Source organism: Anabas testudineus, chromosome 12 (genome assembly GCF_900324465.2).
Source record: "Anabas testudineus chromosome 12, fAnaTes1.2, whole genome shotgun sequence".
Taxonomy (NCBI): domain Eukaryota; kingdom Metazoa; phylum Chordata; class Actinopteri; order Anabantiformes; family Anabantidae; genus Anabas; species Anabas testudineus.
In genome coordinates, this window is record NC_046621.1 from 13,399,435 (window position 1) to 13,417,979 (window position 18,545).

An 18,545-nucleotide genomic window follows, 5' to 3' on the forward strand; every position below is an offset into this window, starting at 1 on the left:
AGTGTGCAGAAACTATTTTAAGGCAATTAAATAAAAACATCCTTCTGCTTCAGTTATGTAGATGTATAATAGAAAAGTCTTGACTTAATGCATTTCTTTCTATTTTGTTGCTTTATGTTACACAAGGAGCCAAGTCCTTAACATTGCCTTTTGTTTGTTTGTTTGTCCAGTTTGGAAACAAAGCGGTGGCTCAAGTAGCCTGTGACGTGTTTCAGCTGCTCATCTCTCACTGGGAACATCTCCAGAGATTGGAGCCCACTCTACCGAAGAAAATCATTGAGGTAAGATATGCACAACGTACATACACACAGATAAATTTCCAGTAGCCATTAGTGGCTTTGGAGAGTTACTATAAGTAACAGAAATTCCTGTTAAGTCACTTCAGCTTTTAAATGCCCATCCAAGCATTACTCATGCATATGTATACCCTACATCCCGTGGTATCACATCCATTTTAGCAGAAGGCTGATGAATAGGAGTGTGTGATCCAATTATCTTTCTCCTTGTTTTGTCCCAACACAGATCTTTGTGGCCACAATAGCCTTTTTGTTGCCAAGTGCAGAGCACTCAACAGTGGAAGCAGACAAAAAGGTACATGTTGGAAAGGAGGGGACGTAAAATGGCCTTGATCTATCATGCTGGAATGGTGCATTTGCAGAGGAATGTTTTGACTGATGTGATTTGTTCTCTATTCTTTCCCTCTTTACCTCTCTCTGTCTGTGCATTTATTCTCTGCAGCTCTCTTTTAATACCTGTTGTTTCTCTGAAACAAATCTTTTTTTTTTTTTGCTCCATTAATATTATATTGTATGTTTTTGTTCACCAAACTAAACTAAACTATATGAAGGCACTTATTCTTTTTCCTTAACTCCTCAGTTAATGGTGTCGCTGCTGCTTTGCCTGTTGGACTGGTGCATGGCTGTTCCCTTAAGCCTGCTGCTGGAACCTATCAACATGCCCGTGGAGGACCGCACATCCCACAAGGCCCCTTTGCTAGATTACATCTACAGGGTTTGTAGCCACACTGCCAGCTCAAGGTTTCAGCTACAAAACACCTAAAGGAACTCACTTTAGTGCTGACCACTTTCCAGTATCTTCTAAAACATAAATAGGTTTTGCCCGCAGACACAGCAACTTTCCCCCCACCCTACTACATGGGCTGGCCACTTAAATTAGGCTCACCTCCACCATGACCTTATGACTATGCCTCATTTAACATTATATTGGCACAAAAGCATATAAGCACCCGCATGCATGCGGTTAGCATTTATCATATGCAGGAACCCTTGCAATTTACTTTGCAGGAGCATAATTGCATATTTTTTAAAGGGGCAAAATATTCAGTGCTCTATCCATTTCCCTGTATTTGTCCCTCTAACCCTTCATTTTATGGCCTGACCCTGAGGATGAGGGCCAAACTTCAGGCGCAAATGAATGAGGTATTATTCATTCCCTCCTGTCTGGGCAGATGCGGTCAACGGCAGATCTTTGTAAGGATGTCACCCCTGATAAGAAATGGTCCAATTATTCAAACAGGACCCTTTGTCCACTTGATATGCTGAGGCTATAAACGCTTGTCCTGGAGATTTGAATGGAATATGTCTTAATATGAGAGCGACTGCAGCTGCTATGAAAGCAAAGATAATTAGGCATGATTGGTTGTCTATCAGCACACAAAAGCCATGTCCCCTCTGGGTTTCACTGGAAACAATATTTTAAGCAAGGCGTCACAAGGTGTGACAATATTAATGCAATATCAAGATCAACCTATACATTTCCACAGAAACACTGACTGCTAATTATTCACTGTAATAAGCAGACAGTAGCTTCTACAACAGTAAACACCTGCCTTTTATTTCAAAAGTGAGACTGAGTGTCTCTGTCTTACATTTAGAAAACATTTATAAGCTGTTCTTTACCTTAGTTATCAGATACTAGCACAGTATATTTACACAGCTAATGAAAAGTAGTCACGCTTGTCACCGTGAGATGAAGAGAAAAATTAGAAGAGTTGTTTGCGGTGACTGACAGCATGCTGATCAATGTGAAAAGCAACATTACACTAGACCTCGCCGGTTCAGTGGAGTTCTGCTCAAGCTTCTCCATCTGCTCTCTCAGCCTCAGCAGCCAGCTGCACCACCCCTCTGTGCAAGTGTGTATGTGTGAGGGAGAGAGAGCAAGCAAGAATAGGTACAGTTGTGCATGTGCGCACCTGTATGTCACTGTTTGCATTTCTGTTATTTGATTACATGTGTACATGGGCATACTCATATATCTATACCATATGTGCTTCTAACTACAGTATGCCTGTTTCACTGTGTGTTACCTTCCAGGAACTGTTGCTATGTGAAGTGCAGTCACTTAGTTGTCAAGCACAGCCGTGGGTTTTTCCCCCTCCCTTTCTGTTCCACCTCTCCACAGAGGAAGCTCTTTGGGGCTTTGGTGTAGCAGCTGTTTGGTTCAGGTCTTTTCAGCATCAAGCATCCAATCCCTCCCCCATGCACCCAGAGGTCTACTCTGTAGAATCATCCACATACAGTCTACATTGCCCCACACAATACTGTTTCAGATGGCAGGGCCAGCCTGCCTCTCTGAGCGTCTCTCAGCCAAGTGTAAGCATATGTGTGTACTGAATAGGATTAGCCTGTGCATGGCTTTACACAAGTTGCTTCACTCTGAATGAGAGGCACCCTCATTTACATACATTAGGCATATGTTTTACCCCCTCATATGCAGCACCTTACCTCTATTCATATGATACAGTATACAGGTGTGTTTGTGTGTGCGCCCATGTGTGTTTGGCTGAGCGTTTCGTGTTTGTGGTGGGAGCTGAGCACAAGAATAAAGTCTTAATTAAATCAAACAGTGTAAACCTGTCCAATGGCTGTAATCAACTGCCCCAGTGCGCCTTATCTAGGCCTGCTAACGGATGCTCTGCCATCTGTTATGTAGATCGATACACTCACGCATCACAGGAGAAATGGATTAGTGGCAATAAAGACCCCCTTTTTCCCCCCTCCCTCCCATCATTGCCTTATGATGTAAATGGACCATACATTCCCCTTTCATATGCTCCTGGATCATGTCAATCTAGAACAGACTTGCAGACTTGTCACTATATATCACCTTGCCAGACACCATCATATCTACTAAGATGGTGTGTTTGCACATCAGAGTGTCCAGCTTTAAAGTGCCTCTCATTGTACAATCAGTGGCCAGGCACACTTCATCTTTCATATTATGTTCTTTTTCTAAGGTGCTGCACTGCTGCGTGTCCGGCTCCAACCTGCACACCCAACAGAGCCACTACCTCCTCAGTCTGTCTGACTTGTCCAGTGACTATGACCTCATGTTGGGTCAGGTTAAGAACTTTGAGCCGCCCCCCTCCCAGTCGAATGCTACTGACTTCAGCAACCTGCTCACCGTAGCTGAAGGTAAGGATAAACACATAGGCGCTCACTCTATGCATCAACAGTGAGGGGGAGGAAGCCATCCTGATGCACCTACTGTGTGGATAGTATGTGCATGTATTTTTATGTTTGGATACATACATAGAGAAGAAAAGTGGTTGCTGTCAGCTGTCACATTACAGCTAATCGCCAGATTACCCTCTCTGACCATGATACACGTACTCCTTTGCTTCAGCTCCATACTGTACTTCATGAAGACCACAGAGGCATATGTTCTTTTACCCCAAAAATCTAAGATTACAGTGAAAAGCAAACTCTAAGTAGACTGTCCATTTGGAACCTCTCCATTAAATGTCAATATCTTATTAAAAGTATGAAAAGGAAATCAACCATCACAGGGAATGGAATGTTCGCATTAGTGCTCAGCCCTAGAGAGAAGACCCATTACGGGGTTTAGATAAAAATGTGATTTTTTTTTTTTCTTCTTTTTTTGTGACCTTGTGATTCCATTAGGCAATGTATTCGTCTCTCTCCAGCATGTCCTCAACTTCTAAAAAGTCCTCTAAGCACAAATACACAGTGCATATGTCTACTGAAACAATGTAAGAAATTTGAACAATAGCTTTTGCCTGGAAAATTTCACCACACCTCGGCTTTTTCAGCTACACCTCAACTTCCCTGAGTCTTATTAGAAATAACAAAACACTATCAAAAGGGCAAACCAAAGAGTGCCGGCCTAGTTATATTCATGCCCCCACCTCATATTGATCAAGTCACATCAAAGAGCCAGTGCATCTCTAATGCAGCTTGGCCTGCTTTCTAAAGAGCTTTCTCCACTTTGATGGGGGATGATGGTATTGATAGCACTGTCACAATGCAAGAGTGCATCTTCTTGTTTTTCCCACATCACTGTAGAATAAAGCACGGCATGCCTTTCACTTGGGAGTAAAAACCTGTGCATTTACATAAATGCAATTCACTAAGTAGAGTCCTATTCAGCAGCCTATAAAGACGGTGGTTCTCATTAGCACTCGACCAGTATCAACGCTTGTTCATTGTAAGACAACTCAATGGGCTTTTCAAAGTTGTCTCTCATGATTAGATTTAGATGCTACCTACTTAGAGGTGTGCTGGACAAGCCATTGTGAGAAACGAATAAAGTACCCCTATTAGTAATCATAAATGAGATTTGGCTTTGTGTAAAAAGAGCTAACAGAGATGGTAGCATGTCTACACACAAATGTGGGGCTTTTGAAATAATGGTTAGCAAGGTCGCTGTGGGGTATATTATTAAAGATTGTATGGGTTTTATTCCAAGCCCATCGGTAACTTTTACCATTGATCACATCTTTCACATGTATTTTCTTCCGATGTGGTCTTAGTATTTTTATCTTTCTCTCCTTATTTTTTCCACAAGAAAAACGACGACGCAACATGGAGCTGATACCGCTGACAGCACGGATGGTCATGACACACCTGGTGAACCACCTGGGCCATCATCCGCTGAGCGGTGGCCCTGCACTTCTCCACAGCTTAGTGAGCGAAAATCATGACAATCCATACGTGGAGTCATCTGAGCTGTCCTCCGAGGTTTTTAAAAGCCCAAACCTGCAGCTGTTCGTCTTTAATGATAGCACACTGCTGTCCTACCTGCAGATCCCTGCAGAGTCTCCCACAGTTGGACAACCACCTCACCCTTCTTCCCAAGTGAGAATCATTGTCAGGGACATCTCGGGCAAATACTCATGGGATGGCACAATCCTCTACTGCACCAGCCAGGAAGACTGTGCTAATGTGGGAGTTTCTAATGCCATGGATCGTCCGCTTTCTTCCAGTACTACAGTCAGTCACAGTAGAAACCAGCCATCCTCTCCAACAAAGGGACCATACAAAAAGCATAGATCAGTCTCAGACTCTCTCTCTGACTTTTGTGAGGAAGAGGAGGTAGACGTTCTGGATAAGCTGCTGGAGGACCTTGGCCACAGCAGCCCTGAATGCTTGCCCCAGCCACAACTAAAGCTTAACCAACCGGCGCCCTCACCCCATGGTATGACTCTAGAGCAAGAGAAAGCCATCATAGAGGCCATACTCCATCAGACACAGCAGGAGGAGGAGCAAGTGAGGAGATGGGACGCTGATGTTAGCTTTCGGGCTGCCTGCCAGAGGGAACCATCCCATCATGAACCAAAAGCTCCCTTCTACTTCTGCCGGCTGCTGCTGAATGACCTTGGCATGAACTCTTGGGATCGCAGGTATGCTACCAACTGAAGTTGTCTACAATCTGCTTTGCACTCTACTAGAGGAAGTATAAAGATATCTCTTGTTTTTCCTCTACTTTCCCTTTATTATTCAGTCAACAGAATACATATTAAAAATAGCAGTTAGAAAAAAAAAAAGAGTTAAGAATAACCTCTGCAGTGTATTTTTATACGTGAGTTACGTCCTTTATCCTCAAAGTCACTCAGCTGCTGGCTCGTTACTCAAAGAGAGAAAGAGCAAAGTTAAAAGCACGCTGGAGTCTGCAGTGTCTTAATCTCCTCTCCACAGGGTAAAAGTGCCCAGCTGTTTTCACTAAGGACTACCTTGCAGAGCCACATCTTTGCAGTGCTTCCCCGTAAATTAAAAGCTTAAACCTCTTAATGGTGATGGAGCAGCGTGCACACAGCTAGTAGGAGATTTGTGTTTGCACCTGTGCCTTTTTTGCCTTTGTTAATCTTGAGTGCAAAACACTGCTAGCATAGCAGTTTCCCGAATGACACTTTATATATAGAATTCAAAATTTCATCTCTGATCAAGTCTATCTTTGCTCAACAGGAAAAGTTTCCATTTGCTGAAGAAAAATTCGAAGCTCTTAAGGGAACTGAAGAACTTGGATTCCAGGCAGTGGTAATGTTTTTCTTGTCTTTTTTTTTTTGTTGTTGTTGAATCAGAAAATTAATTTTATGATGTATGTATGTTGAAATTGGATTGCTACAAACACACATAATTAAATATATTTTAGTATTTTCTGTTACTCATCTAACTGACACTGCAACCCTGTTATAAACCTGTCTATACACAAGTGAAATTAACACTGATTATCACTCATACAGTTGCTCAGTGTAGCATGATAGCGTGCCCTCTCTCCCCCCATGACTTACCAGGTTTCCTGCTGATCACAACGCTGGAAGCGTCCCACTACTTTCCTTGCTGTCCTCCTCTTACTTCTTCCCTTGGTCCAGTCAATAACTACTTCACACTTCGCAAATGACAAGAGCTTATTAAAGAATTGTTTAAAATCGCCTCAGGATTGGACCTCATTTTCCCATATGCCAGATTTGGTTGGGCAGTAACAACCTGTGCACAAGCATGCAAAGTGCCCTAAATCTACCTCAGCATGATGTACTACCATGGCAACAGTAAAATAGAGTAGGGGGTGAGGGGCTTTGCACCATTGTTTTTTAAATTATGTTAGAGCTAGAGAGACAGTGACACATTCTGCTGTCCTGGTTTTATTCAACATTTCATTTACACATGGACACAGAATTTACTTTGATAGGCAAGGTGTAGTTTTCTAAGGATGTTTGAGTATTTTCATCTGAAGTGGCTGGAGTAGTGAGAAGCTTTTTAAATTCTGTTTGGTTGTTCTTCTTCTTCCTAATACTGGCTACTTTATGTCTTGTTTTGCAGTCGAGAGACCCACAAGATTGCTGTGTTCTACATTGGAGAGGGCCAAGAAGACAAGTGCTCCATCTTGTCTAACAGTGCGGGGAGTCAGGCCTATGAAGAGTTTGTGTCTGGACTGGGATGGGAGGTGCACTCAACCACACATTTAGATGAAAACATCTGCTGTATTCACAGATTTAATGGCTAAATGTGTACAGAGAACACTCGGAGCACTAAACTGAATGTGTATCCTTCAGGTGGACTTGGCAACACATTGTGGCTTTATGGGGGGCCTCCAGAGGAATGGCAGCACAGGTCTAACAGCACCATACTATGCTACCTCCACTGTGGAAGCCATCTTCCACGTCTCCACACGTATGCCATCAGATTCTGATGACAGCCTCACCAAAAAGGTAAGAAGTCCGGTTTCTAATTGTGATTTGTTTATAGCCTGTTTTATTATAAATTGAATTACTGTGCCGTCTGTCCACAGCGTTTGAATTATCTTAACATGTACTGTATTTAATGCACAGCTTAATACCAGAATGTGTTAAGAAATAGGAGAAATTAAGGAGAAACTGCTTTTCTCATCTGATGCAGTGAAATGGCTACACAGTCCTTCATGCCCAAAGCAGTATGTTGTTGTAGCCTTCAGCTCTGTGTTAAGCTGTGATCAGGAGGTGTGACTCCAGAGTGCGGGCATTGATTAGTGACCCTGGCCAGGCAGGCCTGAGGAGTAGAGAGTCGCAGGCGCGTGAGTGAGAGGGCATGTGCCGCTGCGGTAATGACTATGATTCTGCTAGCCCCTGCCCCCCTCCCTGTGTGGTGTGACCAGGGCCTGGATTCAGCCATTAACTCTCTCTGCTAGGGCAGGCGCCGGCCGGATGCCGGCAGGATCCTTTTATCCAATTCCTGCTGCCGCCACAGGAGCGATCGATTGGGTTCTGCAGTGGGATTCTGAGTTGTACTGCACCAGTAGCAGTTAGCACAAAGAAATGAGCCGCAAGGCCCCTGCCCGTGCTGCCAATCTTCTCATACAGTACCCTGCTGAGAAGGGAAATTCATCAGGCTCTCCTCATATCCAACCTTCCTCCAGTCCTCCACAGAGCTCCCCCTCTTCGCTTCACAAATAACCCCCTACTCATTCCTAACCCATCCTGAACCTGTGCTCAGTGACCAAAGAAATTAGTAAGGACTGAGCAAAGATTCTGACTTTAGCTGGCCAGAGTGCGGCGCTGGAGGGGCGCCCCATTCCCAGAGTGAAGTGTGCTGTCGCTGTCACTTCCATTCATTTTACCAGGAACTTCTGTAATTGCTCATGCTCACCTTGCACAGATCTCTCCACACCAGCCACAGGCCCAGCACAAATTGGCAGGCTGTCTCCATGTGCAGATGCTTCAGAAAAAGATGAGGGGGGACAAAGCGAAGAGAAAGTGGTATGAAGAATTGGAATGAGAGACAGGTTTGTCTCTGTCCAAGCAAGACGTTTGCCTGTCAATTTAAAAATAACACTTTTAGTTCAACAGTCACCCACTTTACTGCCTGTGACCGTAGAGGCATACTGCGGGTGAGCGCTTGATGGGGAGATTGCCTGTTTGAAGACAGTGGAATGAAGGGGGGGTGCAGCTAAACCAAAGAGAAAGGAGGGAAAACCATGAATTCCTCAATCCAATTGTGGATTTTAGGGCAGTGCAGGCTGCAGCAGTAGCAGCTGGCTTCAGTAATGTGGTTATAGAAGCGACCTGCAGGGTTGGGGTCAGGCCATGTAGACTGTGTGTGTGTGTGTGTGTGTGTGTGTGTGTGTGTGTGTGTGTGTGTGTGTGTGTGTGTGTGTGAGAGAGAGAGTGTGTGTGTGTGAGAGAGAGTGTGTGAGAGAGAATTAGAGGGAGATGGACAAGTGCCTTAACTATCACCCTCACCCCGAGGCACTGCAGCTTAACTGGACTACTGCAGGTTGTTTTTATAAGGAACCTCTTGTGTTCTGTTGGCCTCTGGGCTGCTGTCACCATGTGTGGAGCCCATTGGCTGGGTGGGAGGTCAAAGAGGGCTAATTGGACAAGAGCCTTTGACTTGAATCACATTTCATTAAATAAGTCTCAAACATTTGTATGTGATTACCAAAGGAGTAAATAAATTGCTGCCGAAGATGATTGACTAGAGCATAAGCATCCTCATTAAAGTTGTGATTCAGCCCATCCAAATGCTAATATCTTAACCCAAATTAACATCCTAGTGTTGATTGTCTATCACAAATGCATATTCAACATTTTCTCTGAAATTGTCCCAGTGACTGACCTGGTTGGTACCTGCTGATCCCTGGACAGACAGGCTGAACTGGCAAGCATCAGTAATCAGCATGCCGTGAATTTGTTTAAGATTACCGTATTAGCATAATTAAGGGCTTATAATAGAATGTGCTAATTGCATTTTTGGTGGCAAGGGCATGTTTCTTAATGGCTCATTAGGCCCACAGTACATTGGCAGATGTTTTCTTCTCAGTAGAATCTCACTTTTCATTGTCCATGATACCTCAGAAAAGGGGACGGACAGCTTGATTCAACATCACTGGACTTACCAGCTAATAAATGATCTGCACTTGTCAGAGAGTATAATGTAGCTGTGTCTGTCTGTTTTACTTTGGAAAGGGAAAAACTGTTTACCCATTTCAAACTAGCATCGCTCAATTTCCTGTCATTTAAGTGTATGTTCTTGTCCTGCCCAGTTTCATTTGTGTTTGTGAATAGACTGCAAATGGGAAGCAATTTAATCTCTGATGGAGAGAGTTAATTGGATTTGAATTATTTGTTTTTAAAATGCTCAATTTTGTGCATTTTGTGTTTGCAATTTGAATTTGTAATGAAAAACTGCTATATAAAGAGCCCAGACCCCTATTTAAACTGTTGTTTTCAAACAAAGTTTGGGATTTAGCAGTAAGCAGTCACCTTATTCTAACACCTGTTACATTTTTTTTTTTTTTATCCTTAGCATACATCGTTTTTACTTTTATAGCTTATAATGGAAAAAAATCATTAAATTAATTGTTGCTTTATGCAGTGATTAAAGGTAATTATTGCTGCTAAATGCTATTTATTTATGGAACCTTTGCTGAACTGTCAGCAGAAAATAAAATTTTATTATCATTAATTCTGTCCGTTCATTCCTGCCTTCTGGAGCTGATGTGGGACTAAGATGCCAAACTGGATAAACCCAGTGACATGTCCTAATCTGACTAAATTTGTATTCCTGTCATCATCACCATAGGGATGAAAATGACCTACACTCACCAGGCACTTGATTAGACTGATTTTGTTTGCTTGGCAGCTGCGTCACCTGGGAAATGATGAGGTGCACATAGTGTGGTCCGAGCACACCAGGGACTACCGACGTGGTATCATCCCAACAGACTTTGGAGACGTGCTGATTATCATTTACCCGATGAAGAACCACATGTATTACATCCAGATCATGAAGAAACCACAGGTAAACAGCTGCAGTCAGTGACCATTATGAACAATGCACAAACAACACATTTGAAGTTCGTTTTTTTTTTTTTTTTGCATGTCCTAGATGTTAATTAGGGTTTTTTGTTTTTTAAATTAAGATGATAACATGTCTTATTTTTCTGGCACCATAAGCAAGTAAACAATCCAGGCTATTTTCGGTCACCTATTTTCAGTCTCTGCTCATGAGTTACAGCAGTCTCATGTGCTTGTTTCCTGTTAAGAGTTTCAGGGAGTTTTATAGGTTTTTTTCTCCTGTTGTGGTTTCTATCTGAAGGCTCCTACTCCAACAGTACATTATTACCCACACTGTGGGTATGTGCTTTCAGAGATGGTTCTAGCCTTTCTTGGCTGGCTTTCATCTTGGACACTCCATAGTACTGCACTCGATGTGTGGTCTTTCAGAGGACAGTGAAATTTCTTCGTTTGAGATGGCAGGCTTCAGATGTTCAGCTACAGCCACAATACTTTCCATTATTCCTACATGACATTATTCAGATAAAAAATATATTCCGTATTACAAGCTTTTTTAGATTTCATTAATTGTCTTTGAAGTTATTTTACAGAGATGACTGAGAGTTCTCAGTTATTATATAATTATGTAATAGAAAGGTCCAAGCTTAGCTTGATTAAGAAGGTCCAAGTTTAACCCCAAAGGACCAATGATCCCTGTTTCTTCATTAAAGTGTTCTCTCTTCATTCATTTATTAGTGTGTTATATTTCTGCAATGTTTACTAACAGTTTAACTATTATAGTGTAATTTAGTATTAGTGACTTATTTTAATTTAATATTATTTTTCTTTTAAAAGATTTAAGCTCTTTTCCAAATATAAGCCGGTCTGGCTGTCTTTATTACACTTAAACTTACTCAGTCTATTACAACAATGTCAAAGACTCTTTGGAGAGTTTCCGTTAATACAACTAGCCCACACTTGGTTGAAGAGCATCTGCAAACTGTTCTACTCCTCCCATCCCCACTGCAGGCCAGCACCTTTTTCCAGAATTGTACGATTTTAACTTCTTCCACCTCCAAGAAACTATAAAGGAACCTTTACATGCTAGTTTAGTTTTTAGCCTGTGATTAAGTTAATTGGTTCTTAACATTTCTGTTTAGAATCCATTTATTGTTAAATTTGTGTGTTTATTATATTCGCTGAACTGCCCATTTGAAGACAGCAGGACCTTTTGGAGAGACTTTGACATTCACGTCAGCTTCCAGGTCAACGACCATTTAGCTTCAGTGATTAAGGGCCCCCTTCCAATATGCATGAACAGACGCGTGTAGCCACACACCCTCACACGCTGCGGTTAAAATGCATATTGGCCCTTTGTATTTGTTTGGTAGCTCCATATGAGGGTATTGTTCAAGTATTGATTGTCATTTGAATTAAATTTACCTAATATTGATTCTCATTAGATATGTGTGGTTGTCATGCAAAGATAAAATCCAGTTTCACATTGAACCTTTTCCTTAAACATATGGCGAAACTGTTAAAAAGAAGAAGAAAATATTTTTAATTAAGCATCAAGCTAATTTTTAAGCATGTGCCTATAAATGGCAGGACACTGGCCAAATTACACTTGATTAAACTACATTTTTAATATTCTTTATTCTTCTTTTCTCTCTCTTAACTTCCTCAGGTTCCTTTCTTTGGGCCTCTGTTTAATGGCGCCATCATTACTGGGACACTGCTGCCAAGCTTGGTGCGGGCCACCTGTATCAATGCCAGCAGAGCTGTCAAGTCCCGGCTGACACTCTACCAGAGCTTGTATCCTTTACTACTCGTGCCTTCTGCTTCATTTACCGTTCACTATCCCATACAGGGAAAGCTCATCAGAGGAATGCAACATTTTAATAGAAGATCACCCGTTGATTACCCATACAGCTGAGACCATTAAAGTTATTAGGCAATGTTTTATGACAGTTTTGTTACATGTATAATACCACTGAGCTTAAATTTCCAGCACCACCAGCAGCCCATTTGGGTAAATTCATTGAGACATGTGGCGTGCTTGTCATGTCAGCCAACGTACACAGCTGAGTGCTGACACTGATCTTTATGGGCTGGTTGATTTACATACAGCTATTAGGCTGGGGCTGTTTCACAGCCTGGAGCAGCATGGGATTTTGTCATCATCTATCACTACCGTTTTATGGAGCACAAAATAAGAGCGTCTCATCAACAAAACACATACAAGTGCACACAGGCACACAGATACACACGTACTCGCCATCATCCCTCCACCCATTCATCCAACAGTGTGCCGTTAAGAGCCTGACTCCAGCTGTAGTTGTCAGTTGGTTTAAAGGGAGTGTAATCACCAATGGAAAGGAATTAGCATGTGAATGCTAGCAGCACAGAGTTAGGGGGCGAGATGGGGGCAGAGTCGGGATGGCCCCTGCAGGGGGAAATATGATCTCCCCCAGTGCCCACGCTTCTCCTCGGACAGCATATACTGCACCGCCTCATCAAAACTCAACGCTCCCCCTATGGCAGTTGCTATAGAAACTTCCCCCTAGGGATGTTTCATTTTGGATGGAAGAGATCTATTGTTTTAAGACATTGATATTTTTTGAAAAACTTGTTTTTGAGTTATTATCAAGACTTTGTGTCACAGTCAGTTGCAGCACAGGCCTCTGTGCTTTAATCTGCAGCACACCATCTTTCTTCATTCTAGTAGTAGTTGTGTATCAGTATGTGTCTGCCTGTATGCATTTCACAATGCATCACTTCCTCTGGCCCACCCCTATATCGGGTCTTGTCTGTGTGTCCCCCGGGGCATCCTGAGTGACAGATGTCTGTTACTTGACGCCAAGTGAATTAGCCCAGTGTGACTGTCATGGCCAGAGGGGGGCCAGCCACAGGCCTGACTGCCTCTGTGAGCCTCAGGGGTTTGGGGGGGGTGGGTAGGCAGTACCAGGCCTGTGCTGAGCCACAAAAGCCTTACCTGGCATTCCTTAGCAGAGGAGCAGACGGCACACAAAGGTATGATCTATGAGAGGAGATAAGCGCTGCCTTTGGAGTTCTGGCACTGATAGGAAGCCAGGCCTCATGCACTCCAAGAGAGGAGATGAATGAATGTGCCAGTCATAGCACACTGCCAGCACGAGTATCTGCATGTCTGTCTGCTGCGTGTCTGCCTAGCTAGAGGGGCTTGTGAGGGCAGAGGAAGTGTATAAACTAATGACTCATCATAGTAAAGGGGTTTGCTGTATGCCGTGTGAAAGGGATATTGTTACATTCTAAGAGAACTGATATCATAAAATCTAGACTAACGCAAAGTCCAGCACAGGCCCGGACAATGTCCAAAACAGTTTTGAGCGGCAGGTGCAGTCACTCTTTTGTACGCTTTCATCATCGGATTTACTGTTGTATTATAGCCTTTTGCACTTCCATTCTCCAGTCATCATTCTTCCATCTTCTCAGGATATGCAGCCCTTTATCTTTCACAGGTTGGAACAGTGACCCAGCCTCTTTTTTGGGGATGTGTGTTTTTTGTGCAAGATGAAAATCCTCATCCTTAGTTTACCCCTTCACAATGCCTTAACAATCCACAGTGTGCTCTCTGCCTGTGAGGCCACTCTCCAAGGTAATTAGTTGAATATTTCTTCAAAGAGAAGCTATGTGACCCCTGTGTGTCCAGATAAAAGGCCAGTATGGCACTGCAGCCCCCTCTCTCGCTCCGTCACAAGCCTCAAGAGGACTCCAGCAGTCTGCTGTCACGCTCACAGGATCTCTCAGGCTAATAGGATTTGATATTGAAAAATGACCACCAGCAACAAAATACAAACACAGATAGTCTTCGGGAGTGTTTTCTGATAGATACACCTCCTTGATATCTTTCTGTGTCTCTCCCCATCGCATCCTGTGTGTCTTCCTCTGTTCTCTCTTTCCTCTCAGATTTGTGTGGGTTTGTGAAATCTGTGGCCAGATCTCAGTGTCAATTAGAATTTGTGTCAAGGCCTCATAGACATCATACCACAAGCCTCTCACAGCCAACTCATAATGTATCATCTATTATTTATATGTTTGATGGGAAATGCAGCAGGTCTGGCTTTCTGTGTTCTGAATGCATTGTCTACAACTAGTCCCACCACACAGCTGCATATTGAATACATATGACCACAGTCAAAAACAACTTAAGTATTTTTAAGACCATTGTTGTTTTTTATTGATTAATTGGAAGTGAAGGAGCCTAAGTGGATGTAATTTTGTGCCTCTGCCTTTGTGTTAATGGAACTTATCACAGCATGCACAACGTGTATAACATTGGAAAGAGACAATGAGTTTGTTTGTGTCACTTGATAGCCTTGCTGTCTGCTGCCATTTACTTCGTACTGTCACTGTAGAATAATGTCTTCATCCAGAAGCTGGAATTCATTTCTCCCTTCAACTAGCACTTGAGCTTTACATGCCATCCATCACTCTTTGTGATAGGGGTATTGTTAAGGGTAAAAACAGTCTGTGTGCGTGTGTCGGGGAGACAAAGTTTCTGATAGGTGAGACAGTGAAGAACTGACCTTGATTCAGAGACATAGCCTCCCTACTGGACAGAATCAATAGCTTTTGCACACTGCCCTTAGTCCCCATCCTCTGCTCTGACACACACGTAAACACAAGCACACACACTCACAGATCCATCTCCAGGCAGCGATCAATAACCATAATTTGTTTCTGCCCATCGCCAGTCATGCGAGCCAGGCTTTTAGGTGATGTGTCTGTGTGTCTGTGTGTGTGTCTGTGTGCAGTAGCAGAAAGAAGAGAGGGAGGCTTGATCCTTTCAGTAGAACCCAAAAACCTGCTGAAGTCTGTCATGTCCCCCCCGACACCATCATAATTATTACAGTCACTGCATAGACAATGACACATTCTCACACCCCTCCTGAGCGAGTTGTTGTCCCACTCTCACTGTGTCTTTGTCCGACAGCAGCAAGTTCTTTTGTATACAGTAAGATTCCTCACCTAGAGGAGATGAAAGTGCGCCTGTATGCATGATAGGGTGTCATGAATAGGATCAGCCATGCTAGTGTTGTCTCACATGAATTATTTAGCATCGTTGATAGGTCTAATTTGCCAGCTGTTGTGCCATAACTGTCGGCAGTCTCATGGATAATACTCAGCAGTCTATATCACTGGAACACAGTGCTTGACTGGGCACAGTGAGACGCCAAGCCAGTCATTATGTGCTGGATTCATGCAATGGTCTGAGCTGATATGAGAGTAACTAGCCAACTTCCTGTTTATGGAAAACAGGGCTGGCAAACTAAAAACTCTCATGAAAATGTTCACAGTAATTTGCAGTATAATATTTCTAATAGGAGGCGTAAGATATGACCTATATGATCTTATACAACGTATAATATTAGCTGTCAAGTGGTGTATCTGTATTACTGACCACAATGCATTTGTAATGGTCATGTACGGGGCCTCTGCAGGAACAGTCAACTTTCTCTCTGCTCTTGCATGGGCAGGTAGCTGGGGGTTGCATTAAATGTCAGTTCTGAGGGAAATGTCCCTGCTTGGAGTTGGCCATGGTGGTTTGGGCAGAGGCTGGCATTGGCTTTGATAGAGCGGTTGAGAGTTTACGCAGTATTTGGGGGGACTACAGTAAGAGGAGGGGTCTCTCCCCCACTGAATGTTTTAACCTAATCCCATTATCAGTGTAGCGCACTGCCTCCCATTTCTTCCCCCTCCTTATCCCTACCCACTCCCACCCCTCGCTCCAGCTGACCAGCTGTTCCTGCCGGGACTCACGACAATGTCCGATGTGTTCAGATCACTGAGTACCCCCCTCTCCAACCATACACACACACACACACACACAAATATAGAGACTGTAGTCCATGCACAACCAAAGCAATTGCCTAACCCATTGCTACATCCTAGGAAGGGTTAGAGGGAGGAGGGTGTCAGTTAGGGGAGAAGGGGGTTGCTTTGGGGGTGTAGAGGGGGCAAGCACAGGCCTGTCAAACCAGGAACCCTGACTCAGGAGGCAGCCCAGCTCGGATGGCATATGGCGTCTAGCTTCATACAACATGCAAAAGTATTCTCTATCTTCGCCTCCTCTCATCCACCCCCACCTCTCCCTGGTCTCCCTCCCCTGCTGCTAATACAGAATGACTCATAGCATTACTCTTTTTTTTTTTTCCCCTTCACCCCCTCCCCATCAGTTCCTCCTCCTCTTGCCACTCAGCCTGTAACAAAAGGCGTCCACTGTATGGCACCCACACCCTGAAAGCCCTGGGGGCCCAGCCCAGCCCAACGCAGCCTGCACTCTGAGGTCTGAGCTTCATGGGGGCTGCCCCTTTTAAACACAGGTAGAGCAGGCGTGGAACCAGACGGCCAACAGCAGGGACCCGGGGCCCCGCCTGGGGTAGCATACACACACTGCTGGTGTCGAACCGTGCCTGTTGGTGTAATTGTATGTATACAGGAGCTGCTTTCATTTTGTAGTGCTTCTGGTGTTGCAAAACTACTATGCTTTGTTTTTGTATGGATGCGTTTGTGCTTTTGTGTGTTATTGGAGATTTTTTTTTTTCCAGTGTAATTTGAATGGAGCAGGGTAATCACATTTTCCCCCACATTATTTTCCTACATGTGATTTTTATTATTAATAAACAACTATATAATGTGATAGAGCTGGCAGTTGCCAAATAACCCCATAACTTTATACACAAAACACACAAAATAATAAGAAACTATGGAGTTGGAGAGCATAGCTTAGTGTAACCCAAAGAATGTCTTGCTCTGTGTATTTTTAAACTTGAACCCCCACCCTCATTCCCCTCCCCTTCTTTCTCCGTCTGTTATGCATTCATGTCTGACATCTGTCTGTTTGTGAGCGGTAAATTGAAAGCCAACAGCACTGCCCGTTTTGTGTGGGATCGCTTTCTCTGTCCCAACTCTGGCTAAGTGTATCAAGTAGAATTACATAAATAAGATCATCACAAATATGTGAATGATTTAGTGTATTTTTCACTCTAGCTTGGTCCATACCAATATTAGGACATATCAGTATTTTTTCATATATGATAAGTATGCAGATTCTTAAAAAATAATTAATAAAATCAAAATAAACTTGCAGCGCATATACGAATAAAGTTGAAATGATTATGAAGGCCAGGTTGAAAAATATAAATAGAAAAACTTTGTTTTGTTATTACATCAACCATCATTGTTAGCCATTGTCTGGCAACTTTCTCTCCTGAGAAGAATGCATTTGAAAATAGACATCTAATATTCAAATTGGGGGTTTAGAGACCAAAATCAGTTCTCACCTTCATCTAGTTGATTCTCTTTGATTTGAATAATGATACAATAATGAAATTCACTACTTTGTCAACACAATGTTGCTGTATTGCTGTAGAGCCACTCAAGACAAAGGTCTTGTTTCTCCTAATTTAAACCTTTGGTAGAGTAAATTCCCACAGACTGAACAGGTGCAGAGGATGGCATGGTTCACGTGAAGCCTAGATAATGAGTAATAATCCCAAATTGATACTAACAAGATATGGAATGACTGTGTTGGCTCAAGTGTTAGCACATTAAGATAGTCTAAAAATACTTTCCTCATAAAAAAATCAACAAAAAAAATGAAATTGCCTGTCATGGCTAATTTGCTAATACTGAAGGTCATTGGTCTCTGTCCATCAAACAGAATACCATGACCCCAGTGTCACTATTGGCCCAGCAGTGACTGCACTGCCATTGAGAAAACATGTTCATCGTGATTGATGTGTGGTGGTGCTGTTTCTAGCTCGAGTGTAAAAACCTGTCTGTCTGCTAAGAGTGATTAGCATCCAGCTAGCCATTCCATCTGTTCTCCCTAGCCCTGTTTAATTAATGAACTTTCTTTTTCTGCCCCGTAGCCAGCCAATGCAACTCTAAAGCGAAAGCTGTTAGCCCTCTCAGGTTATCCAAATGGATGCGTGTTCTTGTCCAACCCCCTCCTCGATGGGTGCATTCTCATTGATTAGTTATGTTTTGT

General features: G+C 43.0%; 1 protein-coding gene across 5 annotated transcripts in view; it reads left to right on the top strand.

Annotated features, from left to right (window-relative positions):
• The window catches only part of ralgapa2 (Ral GTPase activating protein catalytic subunit alpha 2), a 79,576-nt gene that overhangs the window by 41,589 nt on the left and 19,442 nt on the right, over positions 1-18,545 (top strand). For all 5 annotated transcript variants that reach the window (XM_026356298.1, XM_026356303.1, XM_026356301.1 and 2 more), the window contains 10 exons: positions 171-281; positions 523-591; positions 877-1,011; positions 3,257-3,434; positions 4,828-5,662; positions 6,225-6,296; positions 7,080-7,203; positions 7,313-7,468; positions 10,377-10,535; positions 12,198-12,325. In XM_026356298.1, coding sequence (XP_026212083.1) covers positions 171-281; positions 523-591; positions 877-1,011; positions 3,257-3,434; positions 4,828-5,662; positions 6,225-6,296; positions 7,080-7,203; positions 7,313-7,468; positions 10,377-10,535; positions 12,198-12,325 — 1,967 coding nt within the window. The remainder of the gene's footprint in view (positions 1-170; positions 282-522; positions 592-876; positions 1,012-3,256; positions 3,435-4,827; positions 5,663-6,224; positions 6,297-7,079; positions 7,204-7,312; positions 7,469-10,376; positions 10,536-12,197; positions 12,326-18,545) is intronic.